At 32.2% G+C, this 25,960-nt stretch overlaps 2 protein-coding genes across 4 annotated transcripts in view; one reads left to right on the forward strand and one right to left on the reverse strand.

The window, feature by feature from the left end:
• Nucleotides 1-15,498, forward strand: part of Nha1 (Na[+]/H[+] hydrogen antiporter 1) — a 29,909-nt gene extending 14,411 nt beyond the window's left edge. For all 3 annotated transcript variants that reach the window (XM_072895155.1, XM_072895154.1, XM_072895153.1), the window contains 4 exons: nt 6,447-6,711; nt 9,470-9,670; nt 11,809-11,973; nt 13,629-15,498. In XM_072895155.1, coding sequence (XP_072751256.1) covers nt 6,447-6,711; nt 9,470-9,670; nt 11,809-11,973; nt 13,629-14,156 — 1,159 coding nt within the window. In that variant the 3' untranslated portion in view covers nt 14,157-15,498. The remainder of the gene's footprint in view (nt 1-6,446; nt 6,712-9,469; nt 9,671-11,808; nt 11,974-13,628) is intronic.
• Nucleotides 15,499-16,091: 593 nt separating this feature from the next.
• On the reverse strand, nt 16,092-24,936 carry LOC140667015 (G-protein coupled receptor Mth2). The gene is made up of 10 exons (XM_072894643.1): nt 24,440-24,936; nt 23,248-24,044; nt 22,250-22,600; nt 21,435-21,735; nt 20,939-21,170; nt 20,084-20,313; nt 19,888-19,966; nt 18,535-18,716; nt 17,582-17,765; nt 16,092-16,939 (listed from the first exon to the last, which is right to left on the reverse strand). The coding sequence occupies exons 2-10, from the start codon at nt 23,527-23,529 to the stop codon at nt 16,597-16,599; spliced, it is 2,184 nt and encodes a 727-aa protein (XP_072750744.1). The 5' UTR covers nt 23,530-24,044; nt 24,440-24,936; the 3' UTR covers nt 16,092-16,596.
• Between the last annotated feature and the right edge of the window lie 1,024 nt (nt 24,937-25,960).

The following is a 25,960-nucleotide window of genomic DNA, read 5'->3' on the forward strand; positions in this document are numbered from 1 at the left end:
GAATCCTACGCAGGCTGCGTGAATCTTTACATATCGCGTATTCGATGTATTTTTCAACAAAGGAAAGAAAAAACCGGCATCTGTTTATTTATCTCTATTTTTTTGTGAATGTAAAATTCTAAAAATATTTAATATAAAAAATAATCAAACAAATTAAACTGTTTAATGATAGCTTTTTGCATTGATATCATAATAAAGATCGAGGTTGATGAACTGTCTTTACATTCGGTAATCTTTATTTCTTTATGCAATTATAATTTTTAATGAGTAGGTTTTTTTTTTTAATTTAATGTTGTTTTCAATGGAATTATATATTAATTTGTAAGTAACATATTAATTAACACGCGTCAACACATTAATCTTACTTGATACTATATTACTATTTATGGATATCATATAAAACAAAATATCAAGAAAAATTTCAGATTTTTTCGATATGTTGAATGTTTTTTACTAAAAAAATCTATGTACATTTAATGACATATTTATATAAATGAATGTTTTCTAATACCAATAATTATTTTTAGTATATCAATTATCTTTGATGAGTGGCACTAAGGTTTCTGAAAACCTGTCACATTTTCATTTCAAAATAGATTTTTCGCAATTGTGCCAGGATTCGCTTGATCATCACCTTTTCGATTGTTCAAATTCCTTATGACCTGAGCAGCCTACTGATGGCAACGACTGCAACGAAGCGCAGCTAGAATCGCAAATGTCGAGCCATTGGTCGATCGTAGAAAATGCTATGCTTGACCTTGCTAGGAATTTAATCGACGCGCGAAAACAATTTTATCGGTTATCGATGATGGGCGAAATATTGCTCTCTTTTTTTCCTAAGAAATATAATTATTTTATATTCAGTTATGATAATACCATCTTTCCATGACAAGAAATCTAATGTTTTGGAAACTCTGGCAAGTTCTAAATACTGAAAAATTATAAATACTGATTAAGTCCAAACTGATTAAATCCAGCAAAAAGTATAAACAATTTTTTTTATATTTCTTTTAATGAAAACTTCTGTTATAAGTCGCACTAAGCATAGACCGTATGTCTCGATCAATTTTCTTGGATGTTAATTATCGAGAAATCATTGATAAGAAAACTATTCGATTATTTATCTTGAGATCAAACAGAATGCAAGCTTATATAGAGGATTAACGTGTATCGCGATTACATCGGCAATTATCGATGTTTTCAGAATTTTATTTTTCTTTACTTACAAACAACTTAAAGCACATGATGTTCCGTGTAGTCTACTCATTATCGTAATATAGTACATTCGATATTTTATGGCGCTCTCTCTTTTTCAACATTGCAAGGACGCCTCCGCAATCTGTTAATCTGTTTTATTATCGATACATTCAGATTTATTGATAAGAATCACAGTTTATTGATAAGGATTTTCTTTCTTTTTTTTTCAAAGCACTTGATAAACCTCTTTGAAATGGAAATACACATAGAAAAATGAGAATTCTTGGCTACATAAAATAATGCAACGTACGAATTTTTAACAACAATTTAAAAATAAAGGTCATTTTACAACTGTCAATACAATGCGACAAAAAGTTGTATTTAAAGGATCCTTAAAGAACATTATAGGTTTTGAGGAAACCTGACAAAATTCTATTAAGCTTGGAAGATAATGCCAAGGTTGCGAAACTAAACGACACCGTAAACGCTTCTAATTATCTTCTAATCTTTCAGACTGTCGGACTTTAAATAGTCTTTGAGATTGTTTCTTAAACTTTTGCATTACATAAATTCCGCAGTGAGCGCGATATTGAACAAAATTGACAGTTCCATTTTTGACAGTTATGTTTTTTAAAAGGAGTAGAGAGGAAAAGCTATCAATAAAGAAATGTGTTATATGTTAAATTAAACATGACATCCCTAGCTTTTAGCGAGTTTACGCGCATCGTTAGAAGGCTATGTACAACTAAGCTAAATGCAGCTAAATACAGGCAAATATAGTGCAAACAAACTGTGCGTTGTAAGTGATTTGCGTGCATGTTTAGGGTGAAACCACCTTGTATGTATCAGTGTAAACATCTCTAAAAGCTGCGGCTCATTGCAAGATTAATAAAGTAATCAAATCTCGATTAGCTACTTATTGGCTTGTATAATTTTAGTTTTAGTCATTAGAAAATGATCGAAACATGATAACTGCGAATTTAAATGATGTAAACTACTATATATTTGATACAATTCTTTAAATATTAATTATTTGAAACATTTCGTTATTAAATTTAATTTCACTTGAAATGCAATCATGCGAGTTATTATTTTGCAAGAAATATAATCGAGTTTATTTTTAATGGATATACAATATGTGTTCCAAAATTACCAAATAATTTTATAAGTCTTGATAGTTATTTATAATAAAAATATAAGTTATTTATATTACGATGGTTATACGATATGTATTGATATGTAAATACACAGTTTTTTTTTTATATCGATTATCAAGAAATGAGAAAGTTCTTCTCACGTTTGATTCCTCCTTGTTCAAAACTTTCCATTTATCTGCGATATCTCAGGAACGCGAGCCGCATCAGTCGCGTTTCTTTGTGTATTTTTTCGTTCCAAGGAATCTTACGCTTCCACATTGATAAGATGTACGAGCGTGAATCCGCCATAAATATTCTTGCGACATACGCGTGTGGTATTCGCCGTGCAATTTGCACGACGAGCTAGAACGTGTCCTTCTAGGAACGCTTATTTCGAAAAAATTCCTTTGATCCTGCGAGATTGAAGTAGAGCAGTATTGAAATATCGCGCGATATTTACAAGAAACGCGCGCAACGGAGGTGTTTCTCTCTTTCGCGTCTATTCTTTTCCAGTGTCTATTTGTGTGAATAAATATCTCACTTTTTTTCACGTTAATTAAAAAAAAATTACATTAAAACGCGCATATTTGTCAATAAACAATTCAATTCATAATAACATAATATCGATTAACAATGTGAAATTTGATAATCTCATATTTTTCAGATAATCAATTATATCATGCAGAAAATGTTATATATGTTTGCTTACATTATATGTTATTATTTTTTTTTTTTAATGTAATGACGAGGATTTATTTTGTTTGTAAAATTCTTCCACTACATTGTATGCGGATCTCTGAGTCCGTTAACGTGCGCTCATTTACTGATGCGGATGTTGATTATACGGATCGTAAATTATACGACACGTGAGAATGGAATCGCCTTCAAAGTAAGATCACTTTTAATCTACAAGGAAAACCAGAGCAGCGACGTCACACGCGACTCGTGAGCAGCGGGTGTCAATGATTACTTAGAATTGATCGCTTCTTTGATATGATACGCAAGTACTTTATCGACGATATGCGTAAAAAATATCGGACGCGTAACATCAATTACGAGATTATTAAATGATAATAATTGCTCATATAATGGAGAGTCTTGATAATAAGAAATTCTACGAAAATCAGATACAATGATGCAATGCCGCAAGTTTGAAGATTGAAGACTGAAATTTTGGCGTGCTAATCCAACGTGTCAAACAACTGCACTTTGCAATTTAAATGAAACGCCGGTGAGGATATTCGCGCTACTAAATTATAATCCAATATTCATTTTCGTTTACATAATCATGAAGTCATGGATCGCTCTCGTACGTTTCATATATTCACCGCATGGTCGCATTATATTACACGACAATTAAACAAACATCGAGACGCGCATTCATGCTTCGCGAGATGTTATGCAAACGTATTCGTTATTATCAATTATCGATTTTTCGTATGCTTTACGTCAATGTTTACTGTCTCTATTGTACTTTTATTACATGTGTGTACCACATCTTACAGGTTAATCATCTGGTAAAATGTTTAACCCCTCTATTATCATACTAGGGGATAATGAAATTAACAAAAAAGCAGTTTCCTCCCTACCATGTTTTAATTAAAAATAAATATCTTTCACTGTCGTATTATTATTATTATATGTACCGTATATGTGCATCTGAGAGGAAAATTATTTATTTGATATTAAAACAGAGAAGCCCGCGCGCTGTTTCATTACGTAGCGTATAATATAACAATGTGCAAAATGCAATAATGATGCTAATCTTTCCATACTGTAATTTTCCCCTTAGACAAGTATAATTAAATACAAAACTCATTTAAGGTCTGCAAAATATCATTTTTCAGTACGCGTTCTATACGTAAAATACATGTATATGCATAATTGCAATTTGGAGATAATTAATGTTTAATAGAATACTTTCTGTGCGTGTATACATTCATAAAAGAGACATATTCAAATGAACGTACTGAATGCAGTCTTCTTCAAAGTCTTGAAGTTTATTGTTGATTCATCTATGATGCTGATTAGTTCTTTTGCTGCGAACAACTGTTATTATATAATTGAATCTCTTTTAAAAAATAGAAATTTACTTTAATAAATATTTGCCTCTTTGATTCATTTATCGTTAATAGTGAGAATTAATTTGTTGAGTTTATTAATTTTTTTTTTTTATTTTCCTAAAAAGCAAATTTAAATTTATTTCTCATAAAAGTAATTGCAACTATAATTTTTATTAAATTTACAATAAAAATTGACGCGAGATACTTTGAATGACACTTTCAAATTTTGCGATTGCTAACCATTAACTAGTTCGCGCGGACTTTAAGTCCACCAGATAAGCTTGGAGCAAAGAGTTAAGCCTTGAATGGAAAAAAACAAAATAATCGTTTGATGGAATCAATCTGTATTCGCTTCGACTTTTGTCTCACAATCAGAACACATGTATGTACATATGTCTTTAAAATGTAATGAAAAAGAAGGTTCTGGTGTCCAACTAATTTATAATACATGCAAAGACATGATATGGTGACATTATAAGGTGCATTAAATAAGAGACGGAAATTAAGAAGACAGAACTAACGATAAAAACGATCCCATTCTGCTCTTATCAAGCAATCAATGGAATTTTAACCGATTTAAATCGATCTGTTTATCGGAGCGAAATTTTGAAATATTACACAAAGACTACTAATACTCGCAAAACAATGTGCACTTAAATAACCGTAGAGTTATTTGCGTTTTGTGACACTGTTAAAAGCATTGTCACGAGTCTTTGGGTACTTTGCTTCCCTTCCAGGATAAACTTTTCAGGTACTAAGCCTTCCCATTAACGTCAAGGTGTACCCATTGGAAAGGTTTATTTATATAAATTTTAATGTTCAGGATGTTTCTCGTAAAGCATGAGCAGCTTCACGTAGTCATATTCTTCTCACCAAGTCAAACAAAAAAAATTCTAATCAAATATGTTCGTTAAATGCTTCGTTAAAAAATTAATGTCAAGGAATAATATGAAAAAAGAATAATATCAAATTAAAAGAACAAAGGTAGCGGGATAAGTATGGTAAAATTGCTCCCCGAAGATAATTGATAAGATAACAATAAGAATTATCTGAAAAAATCTCAAGAATTTTATTTACTAGTTTATATCAACTTTCTCAAGCGGTATCAAATTTGATGGAAATAATAACAGAAAGATGATATTCCGATAAAGTCTAACGTTCTTTTAAAAAATATAAATTATTTTACTTTGATGAAGAAACTATTTTCCCAAATTAAATTAATGTTATTATTTTATGCCAAATTTTCACACATATATATAATTTTCATATATATTGTAATTTTCCGAGAAGACGTTATTAGTTTCGAGAAGACATCTCTTTTTTCAAATTTAAGACTTTTTTACATTATAAATTACTAAATATATGGCAAAGGAAGGAAATGATGCGCTTGTTTTAAAATATTCTAGTGAATATCGAATGCTGCATATTGTGTCAACATAAATTCGACTCATTTCCCTGCGATCGGAGAGTGACATCGTGCCGTGCGAAATACAGCGCGACTTCGTAAACCTTTCTCTCGCCGGGAAACTCGTAATAGGATAAGTTTCCTAAGGTGTGCCTTTCCTGAACGGGTTTTCGAAAGTTCGAGACAACCAAGGCTTTAACGATCGTCCGCACCTGAATTTTCATCGTAAAGCCGCGCGACCGGTGTGTGTGCGATGAGCGTCGCTCCGAAACTTTTGTCGCCCGATTCGACGGATTCGAAGCCTTCGAAGACACATGCATTGCAGAAAAGGGACACGTCAATCTTTTCTGCGTTCTGTTGTAGAAAAGTTGGTTAACTCCTTTTCTTTTGAACGCCTTATCAAACTTGAAAATATGCGTAACGTGGTCAAGACTGCGCATAAGCAAACTTTTCTTGCAACTTTTTTTTTAAGAGAAAAGACTTTCTTCCTCTCAGGAGAGACTTAACTTTTGATGGCGGATATTCTTTCTACAGTAATCAAATCATAATGCGCTCCCAGTTACTTATTATTAATATCAGATACTGCTGAAAAAAATCATTATCTATTTCTCTCAAAATGTGACTTCTTTCTCCTCTTTTTTGCAGGAAAATCGCCTTGGTTATCATACTTACTAGAGCAGGCTTGGATCTCGATCCAACCGCTCTAAGAAGATTAAAGGTCACGTTGCCAAAGATAGGTTTGATACCGTGGTTGGTGGAAGCAGTAGTGGTGGCAGCATTGACGAAAATCCTCTTGGATGTACCCTGGATATGGGGTTTTCTCATCGGAAGTATCATAGCAGCTGTCTCGCCAGCCGTTGTGGTGCCTTGTCTCTTCAGGTTACGTGCCAAGGGTTACGGAGTCGCTAAGGTAAGAAGATTTAGTCTTTTGTTGAATATTCACTCATCACGAGATTTCATCTCTCATTTATAAAAACGGGTCGTGAGTCTTCTGGATTTAATTTTGTCCGACTTTTGTACACATCGGATAAGTGAATTAAATTTATAGATCTAGATTTTAAGCGGATGATAAGCGGCAAAAATGTCATAAGATTTTCCATTAAGAATAATTAAAATCCGCACCGTCTACAAAAATTAATAATTATTGACATATAATTACGTTATTTATCTTACGAGTATATGTATGTATTTTTCTACCATATTTCTCTCTCGTCTCTCTTTTTTTCTTTTTTTTTTCATTTTTTGCTGTCTTCGTATTTGCAATTATAATTCTATTTGCAATTTTACAACTTATCCAATTAATAAATTACGTAAACGAAACTAAAGAGAGTAGAGTGTTGCAAACTTTCAACAAAGAGAAGTGAATAGATTACATGGTGCAGATGGTGGCATTACAAATGTTTTGCTAAATTAATATTTAATTGTAATTGCCTGAGTAATTGATTACATCGCGGCTCATATATTTTATATTAATTGAATATCCTAGCAAAGCAAATAACAGCATGGATATGCAACCGCTATGTTTGACGCGCTCAACATTAGCGTATTAGAGGAGTTTCCACGTTAATAAACGCAACGCGCGCGGGAGTAATTAAATTTCTTTCGTCTTGTTATGCAGGAGCATGATAACGGATCGCGCGATAACGGTTTCGTGGGAATGGAATATCATTCTCGCGAAATCTAATTTATACATTGCATGGCATTTTGAATGTCTTCTGAAATTCTTTGTTGTATGAATCGAAAATCGGCCAAAATTCAGGCGTATACGGCATTCAAACCGCGCACGCGATTTTCCTCCCAATTTAATTATATAACCATGCTAGAAGATTGTATCGGAGAAATTTGCAAAAGTTCGCAGTGCGACAGCGTAAGGATCCGATATGATACAAAAGATTCTAGGGAGCTGCAGTGGAACAAAGACGAAACGGAAGGAGAAACGTACCGGACTTAAATAATTCAGTTTAGGAAATGGAGTGGAAGTTGCTTGAAGAGTACAAAGACCATTGCAGTGAATGTGATATTCATGAGTCGAAAAAGATCCAGACAATACTTCTTCATTTGGTGGAATGTAATGCAACGAGGCCGGAAGGGAGAAACGTCCCGACGTGATCCACCACGCCAGGCCCTTGATATTCGTTGCTTGTGAGATATATCAAGGATTCTTATCGCGTCGCGGTGGAAAATTTTACGACGAGACATTGACCGATCGTCGGCGTAAGAGCCCTGCAAGCACCTATAAGAGTATTCGTAAGCACTCACGAACGTAACCTCATGACGAGCGGAAGGAAACGCGGGACGCTGACCTCCTCCACTGATCTTGACGTAGCGATCGTGTGCCACGATCTATTAGACGTCTTCCTTCTTTCTCTCTCATTCTTTTTGTAGTCCGACTCCGAGAATCACGATAGTCGGCAGACTTAAATCCCGAACGAGCTATCGTGACACCGATAACGCTGCCCTGACACCGTAAGGATCGTGCTCGAGTATCGTCGACTCTTAATAGCACTTGATTTTTTTTTTTCTTTTCTCTTTCTCTTTAGATCAACGCCTTTATTTCTTAAAAAAAAAAAAGAAATAAATTAAATAGTTTTATAACTAATAGTTTGAAGCAATTTTTAAAAAGTTTTCGATGATATCTCAAATTATATATACAAGTTTTTTGATTTTTAATGTTTCATCAATAAACAAATCATTTAATTAAAACAAGAATACTGAAAATATAATACATAAATATTGCTTCTCTTTTTTTCTCTATTTATACTACATAAAAATTATAAAATATGTATTAAATCATTTCCAGTACAATAGGAAACAGATATGAAAAATTTCATGTTTATGAAATAATACAACACTATTAAATGCACCTCTAAAACTATATCATTAGAAATGAATTAGAAAAAGTTGTGTTCATTCTAATGGATACTAAGCTTGAAAGGACTGATTTTTTTTCCTTTTTACAACTTCCCTTTTTTCGCTAGTTTCTGGCATCATTCTATCTCTCGTCTTAAAAGATTCGATTTCGAAGAAGATTCCTTTTAGTTTATCTATGGGTTTGTGTAACCTTTTAATCTCTTTGAACTCGTGTTCAAAATCTGTTCGTTTCACAAGTGTGGCAATAAAAAATTCTTATTAACAAACTACATGTAAATCGACTCCCATATCAAAGAGTAATTTCTCTTTAAAATTATTTTGTATAATTTTCCTTCTTCTTTTCTTCCTGTTTAAGCAAACTGTACAAACAAACCGTTTAATATCATGCAAAAAAATGTTTCTGCGATATCTGTGCGTGCATATTATCTAAAAATCTGTAACTATAATGTCGCAATAGATACTAAAACTCTGAATGTAAATTATATCTTTGCATATTGCTATCATAACGATAAATAGTTAATGCGTATTTACAACTCCCGCTTTATATCATTGCGCGCGATATTATCAGACGATATATTGTATTACTCGATATCAGAATATATATCAACATGTATATCAATTTTTTATTCATAAATACGATTATTATATTGATGCAAAATATACATATTTACATATATTGTTACGTATGATATGTTTGTTTTGTACTGTTAGTATTATATTAACACCGAAAATAAAATGTTTAACGGAAACTTTTGATTTTGGTGTAATTAACGCGTTTGCAATGTATGTATTTGCAGGGTATTCCGACGTTGATAATCGCAGTTTCCGGGATTGATGATGCGGCATCAGTGGCGGTTTTCGGTATTGTGAAGAGCACTATGTTTTCCCATGACGCACTATGGTACCAGATTCTTCAGGGGCCCATCGCTATTATCGGTGGTCTGGGATTCGGTATCATGTGGGGCTGGTTGGCCAAATATGTGCCAGAAAAAGGCGACGTAAGTACTTTCTCTCTGTCTGTATTAAACTGCGCGTTAGAAATTACTATCATAAACTGTGTTTTCGCATTCGATCGAATATGCAAGTTGTATCGGAAAATGTATGAATAAATTTACAAGGAAGAGATATTACTTTTTTCATCTTTCTCTCGTATTTGGATAGGTGTCTCACGACGTGGAGTTCACACGATATGCGCAGATGTGTTTTGAACTTCCTCTTTAAGAGAATAGCTTTCCATTCATAAGTTATGTCAGTCGGCGTTCGGAAAAACGCAGTTTCAAGAAGAAGCGATATAAAGTACGGAATATATGTAACACAGCGACTGTATATCGCTATTTTCAGAGTTTTCCCATCTTTCGATTTTTGAAATACACGGGAAAGATATGGGACAATGCTGCTTAAATAATAATATCGCGCCTTTCTCAAAGTTTTCAAGTAAAAAGTCGGATACCATTTTAATTATTTTCATAAATATAATTGTGCATAAAATTAGCATATTTACTTCGTTTTATTTTCTTCGTTACGTGTGGGTCACGGTGGATAATATGAATTCGAATATTTCAAATCGAAATACAAGAATAAAGGCTACGTGCGAAAATAGGGTCAACCGACGGGATGTCGTTCACCTCACACGATGAATCTCCCCGCAGTAGATTCCGTTGCATACCGCGAGAGCACTCGCGAGGATAGAGCACATGCGCAAATCCAAATAAATCTACTATCGCCGAATAAATCCACTTACAGCAGCTACTGTTTTGCCATGAAAATCCTGTAAACACTTTATGAATTGCGTACAATCAGCTTACCACATCCGCAAACCACCGAGTGTCGTGCGGGTGGTAGCGCACTTTCATTCACATAAACGCTCATATTTTCTCGGTGAGATCTCTCTCTCTCTCTCTCTCTCTCTCTCTCTCTCTCTCTATCTCTCTGTCTCTTTTTTCCAGTGAATTTAAACACATTTGGAAATTACTATCCTCATTCGTCGAAGAATTCCGAGAAGCTTTATAAAAGCAAAGTAGGACATCTTTTCAGACACATCTTTGTTGTGTGCTTCTCCCTCTATACCTGTGGCATTTGCTTTTTTTACATATCGAAGTTATTTGAGACTTTGATCTATCGAAGAATGCGCGTTTATATTTTATCTAGAATCGAGGGAGTTTATAGTTTAACGTAGGCGTCTTGTAAATATAGATCCGCCCTCGATAAGTTTTAAGCGAAGGATATTCAAAATAGACAATTTCGATTCTTTTCTCGCCCAGAAAATAACATGAAATAATAATGCATCCTCTTTCTTGAAAATATGCGTTTGATGGATATGATTGCTTTCTCTAACAATATTTATACAATTTTATTTTAACAAGATGATATCGCAACGTTTCCTTCATCGATCGCGAAAGATTTGAAATTTAATTCAATTTGGCCGAAGATCTGCGGAGATCATCGATTTAGATGAATTAAATGTTTGAGCGCAAATGGTTTCGACAAAGGAGACGACGAGTACTTGGTTACCACATCGGCACCTCATCGTATCTGAAGTATCATTCACGTAAGGATTAACGCCGTGGCACTGCGGCGATAGTTGCAGTATTCTTAGCTTGCTGCAACCTGATTTAACGGTTTCGGATAAACTTAAACTACAGTATAGAATTGAGAAGAATGTGTTTAAAATTGTTACTTTGTTCATAAATTCTATTTATATCCTATTATCACTCGCTAAGTTTATATACTTTCTTTCTCTTCTTGATATTTATAGCGTACAGGATTATCCTGCTCGGAACATATAAAATACATAAAATCCATTTTTATAATTTATATATCTTATTTTAGTAGGCTTCTTGTGAAAGGATTTTATTACAAAAAAAAAAAAAAAAAAAAACGCCAAGAGAAACGTTTTTAATAATCGTTATTTGAAAAATGAAAATGTGTTATTAGAGGCGAGCTTAAACTCCTCCTGATATTGCTCAAGTACATCGTTTAGTATCAAGCATGTATATCGAGCGGCTGTATCAAGGGGAGAGAAGCGCCCACATATTTGGAAACTTATCTTTCATAATGAGATCAATAAATCACTTCGTAATCATGATACGGTGCTTCTGTTGGATCCTAACACATCGTTTATGTGCTAATGTTGCAGCCGTTCATAGTGCCTTTTAGAGTGCTGATGTTATTTGGGGGTGGGTTATTGGCGGTTTTCGGCAGCGAGGCAATCGAACTCGGTGGTGCTGGACCGCTTGCGGTCGTGGCTGCAGCTTTCGTCAGCTGCTACTTTTGGCAACAAGAAGGTTGGGAAGTAGACGATGTAAGTACAGATTTATAAGCAAGTTTTGCAAAGTTTATAAATTTTCTATCTAATATTTCTCTGATGTTTCAGTAAATTGTTAATAAAAGATTCATGCATCTTTTACTCAAACTTTCTTTTTATTTACACATTGAATATTAGATAGAGGATTTGTGAATTTCTTATAACTTATATAAGTTATGTGTCTACTTAACACATGCTACATATACATTATTAATTAATCGCGTGTGACTGTAAGTTTGTAAATTATTTTCGTAAACGTCGAGATAAGATTAAAAGTTAAATAACGCGAGTAAATGATAAACTAAATTAATTCAAGAGATATTGTGTGTAACATTATTGAAATATGTCTTCATGAATTTTCCAAAATTTGTCTAAAAAATACAAGATATTAAATATTTAATCTATCAACGGGAGAAAGAGATATCGGTGACAGAAGGCGCGGCGTTTTACTCTCCTACCCCAATAACTTGAATCTCGTGAAATATTCAGGCCGGCGTATCGTCGCTATCCGGGCGGGGTGCGGATTGGGAGTCAACTGGCTCCTATTTCCGCATCTCGCGTCGCATTCCCGCTGTCGACGACGGCGGTGGCGGCGACACGTTCTTTCGCACACGCATTTCGTGACGTGACTGTAACCAGCACATCTGTCGATATTACACCCCCGTATGTGATATGCGCGTCGTATGTCACCGAGCCTGTCGGCATAATATATCCCGGTTGGATTAATTACTATATAACAATCGCACGATGATGCGGCGACGGCAGGCCTTTTGTCTTAAATAATGATAATGATGTTATTTATTCCGAGTTTAACCTCTATTTTCCGCATATATGTATATATGATATATTGTGATTAAATCTCATCAGATATAATATCGCAGAATTAACGAGACTAAACATGCATATATAATTGGATTAGAATGCAAATATTATTTCACATACACACACATATACGTACATATGTATAAGATTAGATACGGTGGTACGTATAGTTTAATACGATTAAATACAATTATATTATTTTCTCCAAAATATTTGATATATATTTATATATGCATATCCTTTAAGGATATCTATTTGATATCATCCTACGAGAAGTTACATTAAAGAAACGTATATTAAAGTATATATTAGTGTAATATTTTCTTGTATCTGAGGTTGCCGCCTGCCATTATCAGGAAATATATTGTATATTGCATGGAAATAAATTAAATAAATCAATATCGTCGAGATTTCCTACGCACCGCGAGCGCGTGTAAACAATAGCGGTAAATACGAGCCTGCACACACCACGTAAACTCTGGATATTCTGCATTTCCATGCAATGCTGGAAGATTTCCATATCCCGATATCGAGCGCATGGACAATGCGATGCGATATCATCGCCGAATAGCGGATCGATTATCTTTTAAAGGAAATTCAGTGAAAAATCATTATTTTGAGGGACTCATTTTCCGTGGAAAAGTCATGGCGTTTCAACATTTCACGTTATGTACATCGGTGCAGTTCTAAATAAATTTCTGCTATTATTTGCTCTTTTTATATTTTCAGTGTTATTGATTATATTTGAAATGAAAACCAATATTTTTCCCTTTTACCGCGTCTCTCATACATCTTATCGCGACTGTATATTTCTTTTTTTTTCGTTGCAGAACCCGGTTGCTACAGCTTTCGAGATCTTCTGGATGATATTCGAGCCGATCCTGTTTGGCGTTACTGGTGCGCAAATCAAGATCAGCGAACTGGAAGGGAGGACCGTCTATCTCAGTCTAGGCTGTTTAGTTGCCGGTATCGTCATCCGGATGGGGATAACGGTGCTGTGCGGGATCGGTTCCAAGCTCAATCTCAAGGAGAAAGTGTTCATCGCCGTGGCATGTATGGCCAAGGCGACGGTGCAGGCAGCTTTGGGTCCTGTCACCCTCGATGAGATCGAAAAAGATAAACAAAGTGACGTCAGATATGCGGAAACAGTACTGATGTTGTGCGTACTCTCGGTGCTTTTGACCGCGCCGGCGGGTGCCATCCTCATCACGCTCACGGGACCGAAACTCCTAACAAAGACGACTACGCCGGTTGCTCCACCGGAAGCTTGGAAAGCGCGCAGGCCATCGATGCGCGACATTTCAATCATCAACGAAGACCCGGACCTTGAGGAGACCGCGAACGAGAGAAAACCCTGACGACCTCGTTTAATTCGCGTTCAAAGTCAGCCTAGTAAGAGTCCGTCTTTGTTTTCCGGCCCCAAAAGTGTCTGAAAGTGTCTGAAAGTGCCTTTACTTTGGTTATTCAAGGTATTACTTAAAGATTATAAGCTATATATTTATATACTATCATTGGCGAGATATTAATTATTACCAGGACGAGGTTTAGTGGTTATCGACTGAAAATAAAATAAGTATAATGATATCGCAGTAATATTATAGTTGGAATTGTTTTGAGTTATTTAAATGAATTTTCAACTTTATTCAATCTAATTATCGATATTCTTGTTAGATTAGTGATGACTCTAGTATAAATACAATCTTTATACAAAATGAGAAAATAATCGTGGAAATCTTGTATATTTATACTATGCTACAAGGAAAAATGCATTTATTTTCAGATTTCATGGTTTTTAGGGAAGATTTCGGAATTCATACGTCCATAAACTTCATTCTAGAAACTATTTTATTATAAAGCAATATATATATATATAATAATGTTCATATATTATTTTTTTCTTGATGACTATACTTTACGCATGAAATTTATAAGACGCAAGACGCTAACAAAGTCTTTTATTATATATGTATGTACATATGTTAATAGATTTGTATTATGATTGTTGATTTTGTTATGTATTTAAATATAAAGAAAAGAGACTATGTTGTGGAAGAGATATTTCCACATGGTGCTGGTAATTTTAACACAAATTACAAATAAGATAATGCGTAATAGTAATGGTAATTTTAACGATTCACTGATTACTCAACGTTAATTTTTATTAAACGAGTTATCGTTTGTACCTTGCGAAAGAGAATCATTCTTTAAAGATTGTGACACGGTGTGTAAAGATATTTTTGTAACAAGTTATAACAATGTATGCAAGAAACGCAATCAATTGTGCGCTGGTCCGTACTACTCTGTTACTATTAAGCGTGTATTGATTTTCGAAGCTCGATGAGTGATTGATGACTAAGTGGCGGCTGCGTTATAATAGACTTTACGATTTTAAGCAATATGTTTATGTTGGAAAGAAAGAAATTGTGCGGGATCTAATATTAGAATTAGTTGTCATAAAATTATAACCGTGATATTTAGTCTTTTCTTCAAGAACTATTTCAATAGTAAAAGAAAAGCCACGTGGATTTAAGTTTCCAAGTGACATAAAAATTTGCTCTCACGTGACTGATATTAAAACGGAAGTGTAAAAACTGATAATAGCATTTAGTGCAAGTAGACATATTGTTTTACAAAAAATCATAATCTTATCGTTAAACTCTATTAGAGTATATTAAAAATAAAAGCAATCTTTTTGCTATATGTGTGTGGAGTTTTTGACACTTATTTTATTCCTGTGACTTACTACTATAATTAGAAAAATAATTAATTATTGTAATACAATATCCGGGAATAAAAGTACAACAAAATAAGTATTTTAATATTGTGAGACATCCTAAAATTTTTCTTAAAAAGTTTTTCATTTGAAGATACTATTTCAAAAATATTATTTAATTTACATGTGTATCTGTGCTTGTAGTTGATCATAATTTTAGTAGCATGAAAAGGATATTAGTTGAAAAAATAGTTTATTCTATAAAAAAACATGTAAAACCAATAACTCAATCAAATATTAAAGAATTTTCTTAAAAGTGTAAAAATATTAGAAAACATCTAATATTTAAACGATGATTTATATATTTTGGATCTAAAATCTACTGTAAAATGCTTTCATATGTTGTACTTGTCTAACATATGTATACAATATCGTTTTTAATTTGTTATAATTTAACTTTTTTTCATTTTTTTAGCAACATCACGGAATAGTATATTGCTGCAAATAAAATTAATATTTTCTCTCTCTCTCTCTCTCTCTCTCTCTCTCTCTCTTTTCTCTTTAACTTCTGCGATATAAAATTTTGTACCATTTTCAGATTTTTCTAATATCATTTTTAACAAACTTATGAGAATCAAGATAGTTATGAGTAAGTGCATTAATATAATATACGGTAATACAAAAGGAAATTTTGTACAATGGGCCTATACTCTATTCATAATACTATTTGCATGTTCAATCAAAGGTAGTTATTACCCGTACACTATGAGGGTATTAAAATTATAGTATTAATATATTATATTAATATATAAAATAGGTCTTGTTCCGCACATAATTCATTCACAATGGTTCTTAACAAATTTCAATAAATTGTCTTTCTTTATACATTTATTAGTTCATTATATGCGTATTGAGGTATTTATTTGTACATAGTTAAATATTGATAATAATTATGTATGTTTTATCTGATAAAAGTAAACAAATAATAGTTTGAAATAGTTTTGCATAAAGCGGATATATCAAAAAATATATGCGAAAAAATTAAGCATAAAATATTTGTGTACTAAACAGTCTGAATTGTTACCTTATGTCATCGAACTGATTGCAAACGTAGTCATTAACGTACTGCTGCTCGCACTTTTTCTGACTCTGTAAGGATCGTGTATAGTCGTAGTCATGTTGCACGTTGCACTTGGTTTATTCTTGGCATCTAATCCTAATCGCCTGCGAAGGGCCAGGTAAACACGGCTCTTTAAGACAAAGAGAATAAAAATCAAAAGGCCTTGAAGGCAATTGAAGACGTCACTAGCATAGAATAACGTGTAATGCCAGTAAATGTAATCTAAATATTTCTTTACGAAGAACGACACCACCTCGCAGATCCAGGATATTCCCATAACGATGAATAGTTTGATATTCATGACAAATCTGTCAGAAAAAAAATATATTATAGATAAAAACTGCGTGAAATAAAATTTAAATTACAGTGATGATAAAAATTAATGGCAGATATATAAAGCACAGATTAAACTCGATGAAATGTCTATCAAAATTAAAATTCTCTTATATTATTAAAAATACAACTATTAGTAGATTTTTTCCAACCAAGATTTTTTCACTCACGGAATCGCAATTAATAATCCTATAAAGTTATTCATAGTTAAAATCCAACTCTATGAGTCATTTTTAAAAAATTGACAAAATTCGTAATTCGACTAATTGATTGGTCATCACTGAACTCGATGGTGTATAAACTAAACGCATTTCAAAATACACACGATTTTTATTACTGTACTCTTAGTTTTAAATAGTGAATGGTTCTTGCATTTTTTGTGCTAAAACAATTTCGAGGAAGATATACTCTCTCTCTCTCTCTCTCTCTCGCGCGCGCGCTCTCTTGCAGACAATAAAACCAATCTCAAAAGCACACATGTGAAAAGGTATGTGCTAATCGTAAATTTATTGCTAAAGTATCTTTTTTTGCTTATGATTGTGATTTGAAAATAAAACAGAGATCATTGAACTTTTCTCTCGCCAAGAGAGAGTTGACGAAAAAATAAAATAACTCACCTATTTCTGTCGGAATGAAATCGCTTGCACCTGGGATCCATAGGATCCGTAGTTACTCTTTTTATCTCCGCTTTCACCTTATTGCAATATAGCGATGTGAGAACGAAAAATACGACGTTAGATATCAGTTGAATCGTTATGGGGCCGATAAAGAAAGTTAATTCGCTGAACGAATCCGGATTTTCTGTAACATTTGATTAAAGAATGTAAAGAACACATATTTTTGCAATATGAAGAAAACTGAATTATATAACATATATATATGAAAGTATCATTTCTCTCTTACATAAATACATACGTACGTATGATGAAATTATATTATTTAATTATTTTTACGTTATTAATATTTTTTATAATAAAAAATTGATTACTTTTCAGTGTGCTTACGCGCGTTCAAATAAGAGAAACAACTACATTAAAAAGTACGATTAATACAAGTTCAATATCTTTATCTTTATTTCAAATCGTAAACGATCACTTGTCGCTCACTCTCTTGATCATTACCGAGCGCAGTTATTTTAGAGATATAAACGATACTTATTACGCGAATAGTTAGTTTCTTTCCAATTTATATATTGAGGCGCAATGATGCTTGAATTTGCTTCAGCTCGGTCAATATAGTTACCCAAGAAACTTTTTAATTATCGAATAATAATTACGATGGGAACTATCAAAGAAAAAGATTTTGCTTCCCTTCTTTTCAGTACGATAAACTTTAAACGAATTTTCCGATTATAACTCGTACTATATTTTCAAATCAATTTATTTGTATATATATGTATATATAATCAATGTATAATATTATAATGACAAAAATTATGTGAAATCTTTAACGTTGAGTCAAACCTCTCATTACAAGGCCAGCGATCTTTCCACGAACTTCATAATTAGCACAGACAAATTTACGTTACATCATCTCAAACAGCAGTAATGGGTCCTAACAGATGACTCACGTGTAAACCAACAACTCGTACTGCCAATATCAGGTCGCAAATAATCTGGCAGGATATCCGTAAAGTCGGTAATGATCGCCAGAATTGACAGAAATAGAGAGAGGCCCCATGCATATAAGCAATATAACAGGAACTTTTTTCTATGACCACGCGCCTTTGTAATCGTACTGCCACGTAAAACTCTGCGAAAAATAAGTTATAGTTATTTTATTTATTACAGGCTAAAGAATTAAAAACACTGCGATGTGTATCGCAACATTTTAAGTTTGAATATCAAAGAACATATTAATCTTTAAAAAAAAGCGATACTTTTTAAATTCATCCTATATATTTTTCTCGAGTTAACACTTTTTTAATATTAATCAATAAATAAAGAAATTTAAAACTAATGACGGAACACGTGCGTGATATGTCACGTCATAAAAATTCGTCCAGCATCATCCAAAATAAAAATTCAATCAACAGGATCGTTTCTATTTCAAGAAATTCATTAATTAATTATTTAACTATTTAAAATTTCAGAAATATCGCCTGAATGCCACGTAATTTGTTTTTTTATGCGAAACGACTGAACAATGCAAATGTATAAGAAACGAATTCGTGGAATTCTTGATCAAGATTTTGTGCGGCATTAAGATACGTCGTCGTCAAGACGTGAAGATCTATTTTCTTCGTATATTTACAAATCTCCCAGCCAGAATAGCATCTTGAACATACAAACATTCGTAACCGCCGAGGCAGAGGCAAGACACTCTTTAATTCGGAGCAATCATCGGATCGCTTTTTCATATGAGACAATGTATACAAGATTTTTCTTAGTAAAAAATCAAGAACCATTTCTTCATTCTAAAAATTATATTTTACATAAATTGTAATGATAATTTACTAACGTGGGTTAAAACTACTACATAGAACCGAATACTTTTCTGCGTATTATCCATATAACGTTAACGCTATATAAAACGCGTTGAGTCATTTCGATGTTTAATATTTGGCGTTGTATATTTTTTTACTACCAGTCTACGCGTAACACATACCATGAATTCGTGTAGAGAGCCCTATAGACACATTCAGAATAATGGGTCGATTAATAAAAACGATGATAGTGATGAGACAATTTTGTAGAAGGTCAATAGAGCTCTGTCGAGTAAATGAGACGATATAATAATTTCCGTGATCGTAGACTGTCCTCGATCATTGTCATAAAATCATTAAAAAAAGCTTATCATTCATTTAATATTAGTTATCAAAAAGAAATGATTATTGATCCTCGCGGAAAATAATCGCCTTATATTTACTCAATTGCTTCGATTACCCCGTTTGATCCGATTCGTATTATCACAAACGACTTACCCGAAAGTCCACCATATGTCGAAGCACATTACGTTGAGCCAGGAAAATGACGATAGAAAGCAAAAAAGCATGGTATAAGCTGAAAAATTATAAAATATAAATATTTTATTATAAAATATTTTCTTATTTCTTTGACGTTGTTTGCATATTATACATATTTCCTAGTACATATGAGAATGTATATCGCGTAACCAACCTAAAGCTTTGCACACTGTCGTAACTCCTAGCTCCTCCGTTTCCACTACGTTAGCAGGCATAATCCATGGTATGATGGCTAAACAAGTAAAAGCCAGGAAGAGACTGCTTACGTGGCACATGAGTGTTTTACCGTGAAGATTTTGTAGACTCGGGAGGTACGCGTATACCAATAGAGTCATCAGTAAAAAAACACAGCTGGTGATCTCCAGAACAGTGTTCACTTGGAATCTATCAAATAGAGTGAAAAATATATTTCATATTTCATATATATTATTTTTGTAGTAAACACGCGTGACATGTTTATTCGATGCTCATAAGACTGTGCTTTCGTCAATTTGACAGACATTGATAAATGCTTCTCTTTAATCGAGTATACCACGAAACATTTACAGCTTTCAAATATTGAGCACCGTCTATTGTGCGGGATGCTATGCTTGTTTGAACTTTGTGAAGTTTAAACAAATCAAGCTAGTCGAGTTTCTCCAAATTTTGACAAAATTCACAGTGAGAGAGCTAAGAGCCTTGAATACATAGTTACGAAATGTTCTAAGGTCAATAGAAATTTAATGCAATACCTTTACAGAGTTAGATTTTGTATGAATTCAATTTTCTTTAATTTTCTCGATTTTTCTAAATCTTTCAATAATGTTTGAATATAATTTTTAAGATATCGAATGCATATACAATAAATTGCATTCTCTTTCTATGTTAATGTCTACTAAGAAAATATGATTAAAAAGTAATTGAATAGAGTAACAAAAATACAATGCTTATTGAATAAGAAAAAGTATGCGATTATTATATAATTATCGATTAATGCGATTTAAAATTTAAAAGAAAATAAAAATTGTACCTCGTTGGAACGTATTCGGGTACCTCTGGATCTTCGAAACACATGAATAAATGAAAACTATGATCGAATTCCGATTTATTATAAAAAATGTCCATGCAATATTTGTTTTGGTCAAAAATCTCATAACCTTCGGCGAGAACATATCCTTCTGCCGACAACGACCATTCTTCTTCTCTTGGATCTGTTGGATACATACCATGTTTACATGGCTTCCCAATCAAGACCCCGTAATCTAAGCAATCAGAGTGAAACCTGTATCAGTAACTTCATATGTATATATATATAGTTTATAATTATATTCAGGCATACAGGACATCCAAAAATCGCAAATAATTTGTTATTTAATTTTTCGAGAACTTTTCTGCTATAGTATTTTAATTCGCAAATTTCACAGGACACTCTGTATATATAGATATATACATTTGCTCAAGGAAACAAAAGATAAATTTTTTCTTTGAGAAAACAATATAAGACATTTAGATTTTCTTAGAACAACCTTTGCTCATATTGAAGGTAGATGATTCCGTTTGATTCACAGCGTCTGCGAAAGCTTGATAAAATTCGATCGGTTCTTCGGGTGTAAGTTTATTACATCCTCGAGCATAAAAAAATTCGTCCTCGGCGCAACACTTTCTAATGCAGGAGTTTTTGTCGCAGAAATTCGAATCTCTGCAAACGCGGGCTAGCAATCTTTGATTAAACATAAAATCTGGCAGCATCTCGAGGCAAGCGTTATCTTTCGTAAGAAAGAATTCCTCTTTGGAGATCAAATTATTTTTAAGTACTGGAACCATCACCTGCCAAATTATTTATCATTTAATTTTAATTTACGCATTCAAAAGATAAATAACACCTAATTTTTTGTTATATTGTATCATATAAAGTCATGAATAATATACAAAATTTTATAAAATTTTTTATTTTAAAAAAGATTATGTATTAATATGTAATTAATGATGATTATGTGAAAGATATAATAAAACTTCTCTAACATGAAAATTTGCATTTCAGAAGTCTTAAAAGTTAACATGGCATTAAAGTATTATTGATAAATTCATTTTGATAAAAAGAGTTTACCAAGAGAACGAAAAAATAATTAATTTATAATAAATTTTGTTTTAATAAAAATTTGATTTAAAATTTATTCTTCAAGATTGATTTAGCTGCAAATTTTTTAATTAGACATAATTTGTTTACTTGAAAAATTTAAATCTCCATGTAATAGAGAAAACCGTTTACGAATGAAAGGACATACGACATAAGAAGCTTAGAAACTATTTTTATTTTAAAAGTCTTAGCCGTCTTACTCACCGAATAAGTATCATTCCGTAAAAAGACATCGTCTTTGTCAATCTCATAATCTACGATAGGACCTGTGCACGTGGGTGGACCTTCGTTAACTATCACTACAAAATTTATATCAATCGATTCTTTTGATAAAAATGTTACGAGACTTTCTGATTTGTTTAGCCAAGGCACGCAAGCTTTCGTGTGACTGTCAAATATGGTACCATAAGAACAACATTTTCTGATATATGCGAGCTGCGGAAAGGATGTGTTAATCGCTTTCACCTGTCGATTTTTGTTTGATTGACAATAAACGATAACTACAGTGTTTTCTCCAGTTATTGGCTCGTAAAGGATCTCGAGACAAGCTGGAACCTGCAAACAATTTATCAAATTTATAAAGAAAGATACAGTTTAACGTTATATTTAAATATAGCGTTTTTTTATATAATCAATTACATAAAAATTCAGATTGGATAATATTTGATTACGTAGCTCAGTAATAGTAATTTTAAAAATACTATTAAAAGATATCTTAAGTATTATATATACACTTGTAATTATTTTTTTCTAAATTGTATATGTAAATGATATAAAAAAAAGATATTAAAAATGTACTTAGTTACTTTTTTCTATCATTCTCGTTCTCTATTGAAAATGTAATATATTTTTGTTACTTAATATTTATATTTGTATGTGGAAAAACATAATGCATTCAAATATACTCAAGTAAATTAAAGGAGTGATTAATATCTAATTGTAAGGGAGTGGTTAATATTCCAATTCAAAGACTTTCTTTCGGAATCAAGAATTAATGCAACTCATATAATTAAAATGGAATTTATGTGTTAATTAGTTTTAGTAAAAAGTTTGTATTTTCCGTTCTCTTATATATATTTCATTATAATTGTGTTTCTTTTTTGCTAAATTAAAAGCATTTTTATTTCGATGAGAATATTAAAATATCAAGCTAAATTTTGCTAAGATAAAAAAAATGATTAAATCAATTATTCACGATTTACCTCTAAAAAATTGGAATCGAAATCGTCGAGTGATGTTGTCACAATGTCCTCAGGTTCATCGCATTGCGGAAGTCCTCGGAACTCCGCGGTAACATTTCGATGAAGAACATAAAGTTCTATCATGCTGTTCGACACCGAAACACACTCCACTGTGGAATGTCCTGAGAAGATCTTTCCTGGCGGACAACATTTTGCCAGATGCGATTCCGATGACACTTTTGTCGGGGATAACATCAGAATACTGAACAATACGAACCTTATCGTGAACATGATGTGTGACATAGAAATACAATTATTACTTCACTGTACGTAAACAATCTCTTTTAATTATCCCCTCTTTAGATATCGTCGCTCATTGTTACGTGCAAATTGCTACTCTCCGATTGTCGTTTCCGTCACTTTTTAGATGAACTTCAAAATTATTTTTTAATTCCGTACTTCCGCGGCAGTATTTTATATTTCAGTTTTTTCTAGAATATAATTCACGTGTCACTAATTGATACGTGCACGATCACCGTTTTCCTTTTGCTGACTTGCAAAGAAATTTTTTCTTCTGTATAGATTATCTTAAATTATATATAAGTCAGTCTTTTTTATAAATCCGTCTTTACAACGGTACAAAGTTTTGCAGTTGCAATAATTTATGTGCAACTAAATTATTATGCTTGAAGTCAATTTTACTTGTTGGTTCTTCTTTCCTACTTGCTAATTCTTCTTTCCAAAGTTTTTTTTTTACTCATCTTATATTGCCTCTAGGTCAGCTGATTGATGTCGAACAACTGGTGTCCATGTGAATGCTACTCAACACATCAAAAATGGGTAGAACGGAAATAAATGTTATATTTAACGAGCATTAAATTATCCTTACACTGAATTGTGTATCAAAATTTATATCGCTACAACTTTAGTTTAAATATATATATATATATATATATATATATATATATATATATATATATATATATATATATAATGTATGTGTTTAATATGTAATATAAGATCGGAATCTGAAAATGTTTTAAAAGTTAAATCCTTCAATATTTATATTTTTTGAAAATGAAATGAATTTTGAAAATTTGTTGAAAATGAAATTTGAGACGCTTACAACTTATATACAGTAATAAGTGATTAATTTAATAAAATAATTTTATTAATCACTTTAGCAACTCGTTCACTTATTTTCTTTACTCACCTAGTTTATAATTAAATTGCAATCTGAGTCATCTTTATCTTTTTATTCTCCGATTCTTTTGTCTTCCTTGAGTGAAATTAAAAAGCGAAAAGTCGTCCGTATACCTCTTCATCGGCGTTCGATCGTATTAGCGTTGTTTCAGCCAACACGTTTGTGTAAACAATTTCTCGAGGGCACTCCCGGGTAATCGATTTTATAATATCACCCTTACGAGCGTTGTTATTAACGCAATTATCTCTCGCACTTAAATATTTCATTGTATACTTCACGCAACTCGCGACACTTACATGTGGCAAACGCGAGCGCACGATTGAGACTGTCATTCATACGCGCTCCTTCACGTGACGCAACCGAACAAATCGACACGAAAAAAAACGAAGCAAACTTTCAACTCAGTGCGCGCTCCAGTAATACCGGATGCTCGAGAACCGTCTGCACAAAGAGATACCACTTCTACGGTCATCCGGTTTCATCTGCCTCTTTCTTCTCTACTCGTCGCTTTTCTTTCTATCCTTCTTCTCCCAATCTTTCAATCACTTACTCTCTCATTTATTCGTACATAGGTATCTTCTCCTTATCTATGTCTCTTTTTTCTTGCCCTTGATATTTTCTTATCTTCATTTTTCTTCGAATTTATATTTATCGACACACAACAGAAGAATTGGATTGTATTAAAACTCTTGATCTGTAAAATATATCAATGTAAGCTTCAATTCGTTACGCACGCGAGAGAACACACGAGCGTTATTCGAGCGATAATTTAGAGAGCGATAGTTGAGAACAATAGATTCTTGACAAAAGTTATAGACAGACAAATTGAGTTTTGCACGATTTTCTTACATATAAATTATAATAGCGCTTAAAATAATTTATTCTTATTATATATATAAATTGTTTAAAACTGTCAAAATATGTAATTTCGATGATAACAATTGGTCTTATCGTAGTGAAGAACTATAATCAGCATGACCTAAAAAAAGCAACAATAAATTTTAAGATTTTTCAGAAAACTTTAATACATTATTCACGAATATCGACTTAATATTTTTTTAAGAGTGACTTCTTTCTAATTGTTTTTAACTATAATAATATACGAAATTTGACTTTAAGTATATATATTTTTATGAAATTTTATAAATAAAAATCGATATTTTATAATTCCTTTATTTAAATTATTTAAATAAACAAAAATTAACAATTAATTTTTTCATAAAATAATAATAATAAATAATAAATTAATCATTTTATGATTGCGGAGTTCTTATTTCATGTTTCTTCTCTTGGATTGGTTTTTTTATTAAAATATATTTATTAAAAAACTATTTTTTTTAAGATTTCAATTTTTCTAATTGTTCAAAAAATTATGTTTTATCTTTCTCTAATTTTCTGATTTTTGTGACGATAATATTATATATGTGTATACATATGTAGATAAAATATGTTTATTATACGTGTGTATACATATAAATATTTTTTCATAATAAAATATTTATTATGATGTTTACATATAGTATTATATAT

Source organism: Anoplolepis gracilipes, chromosome 6 (genome assembly GCF_047496725.1).
Source record: "Anoplolepis gracilipes chromosome 6, ASM4749672v1, whole genome shotgun sequence".
Lineage (NCBI taxonomy): Eukaryota > Metazoa > Arthropoda > Insecta > Hymenoptera > Formicidae > Anoplolepis > Anoplolepis gracilipes.

Bases quoted from the DNA above. Each gene is read 5' to 3' on its own strand.
- LOC140667015 (XM_072894643.1), bottom strand. From the start codon at position 23,529: ATGTCACACATCATGTTCACGATAAGGTTCGTATTGTTCAGTATTCTG. The intron at 22,601-23,247 runs GTAAATCGTGAA...AATTGTTTGCAG, and splicing joins TCGATTCCAATTTTTTAGAG to GTTCCAGCTTGTCTCGAGAT. The intron at 17,766-18,534 runs GTGAGTCATCTG...CAAATGTTACAG, and splicing joins TACGAGTTGTTGGTTTACAC to AAAATCCGGATTCGTTCAGC.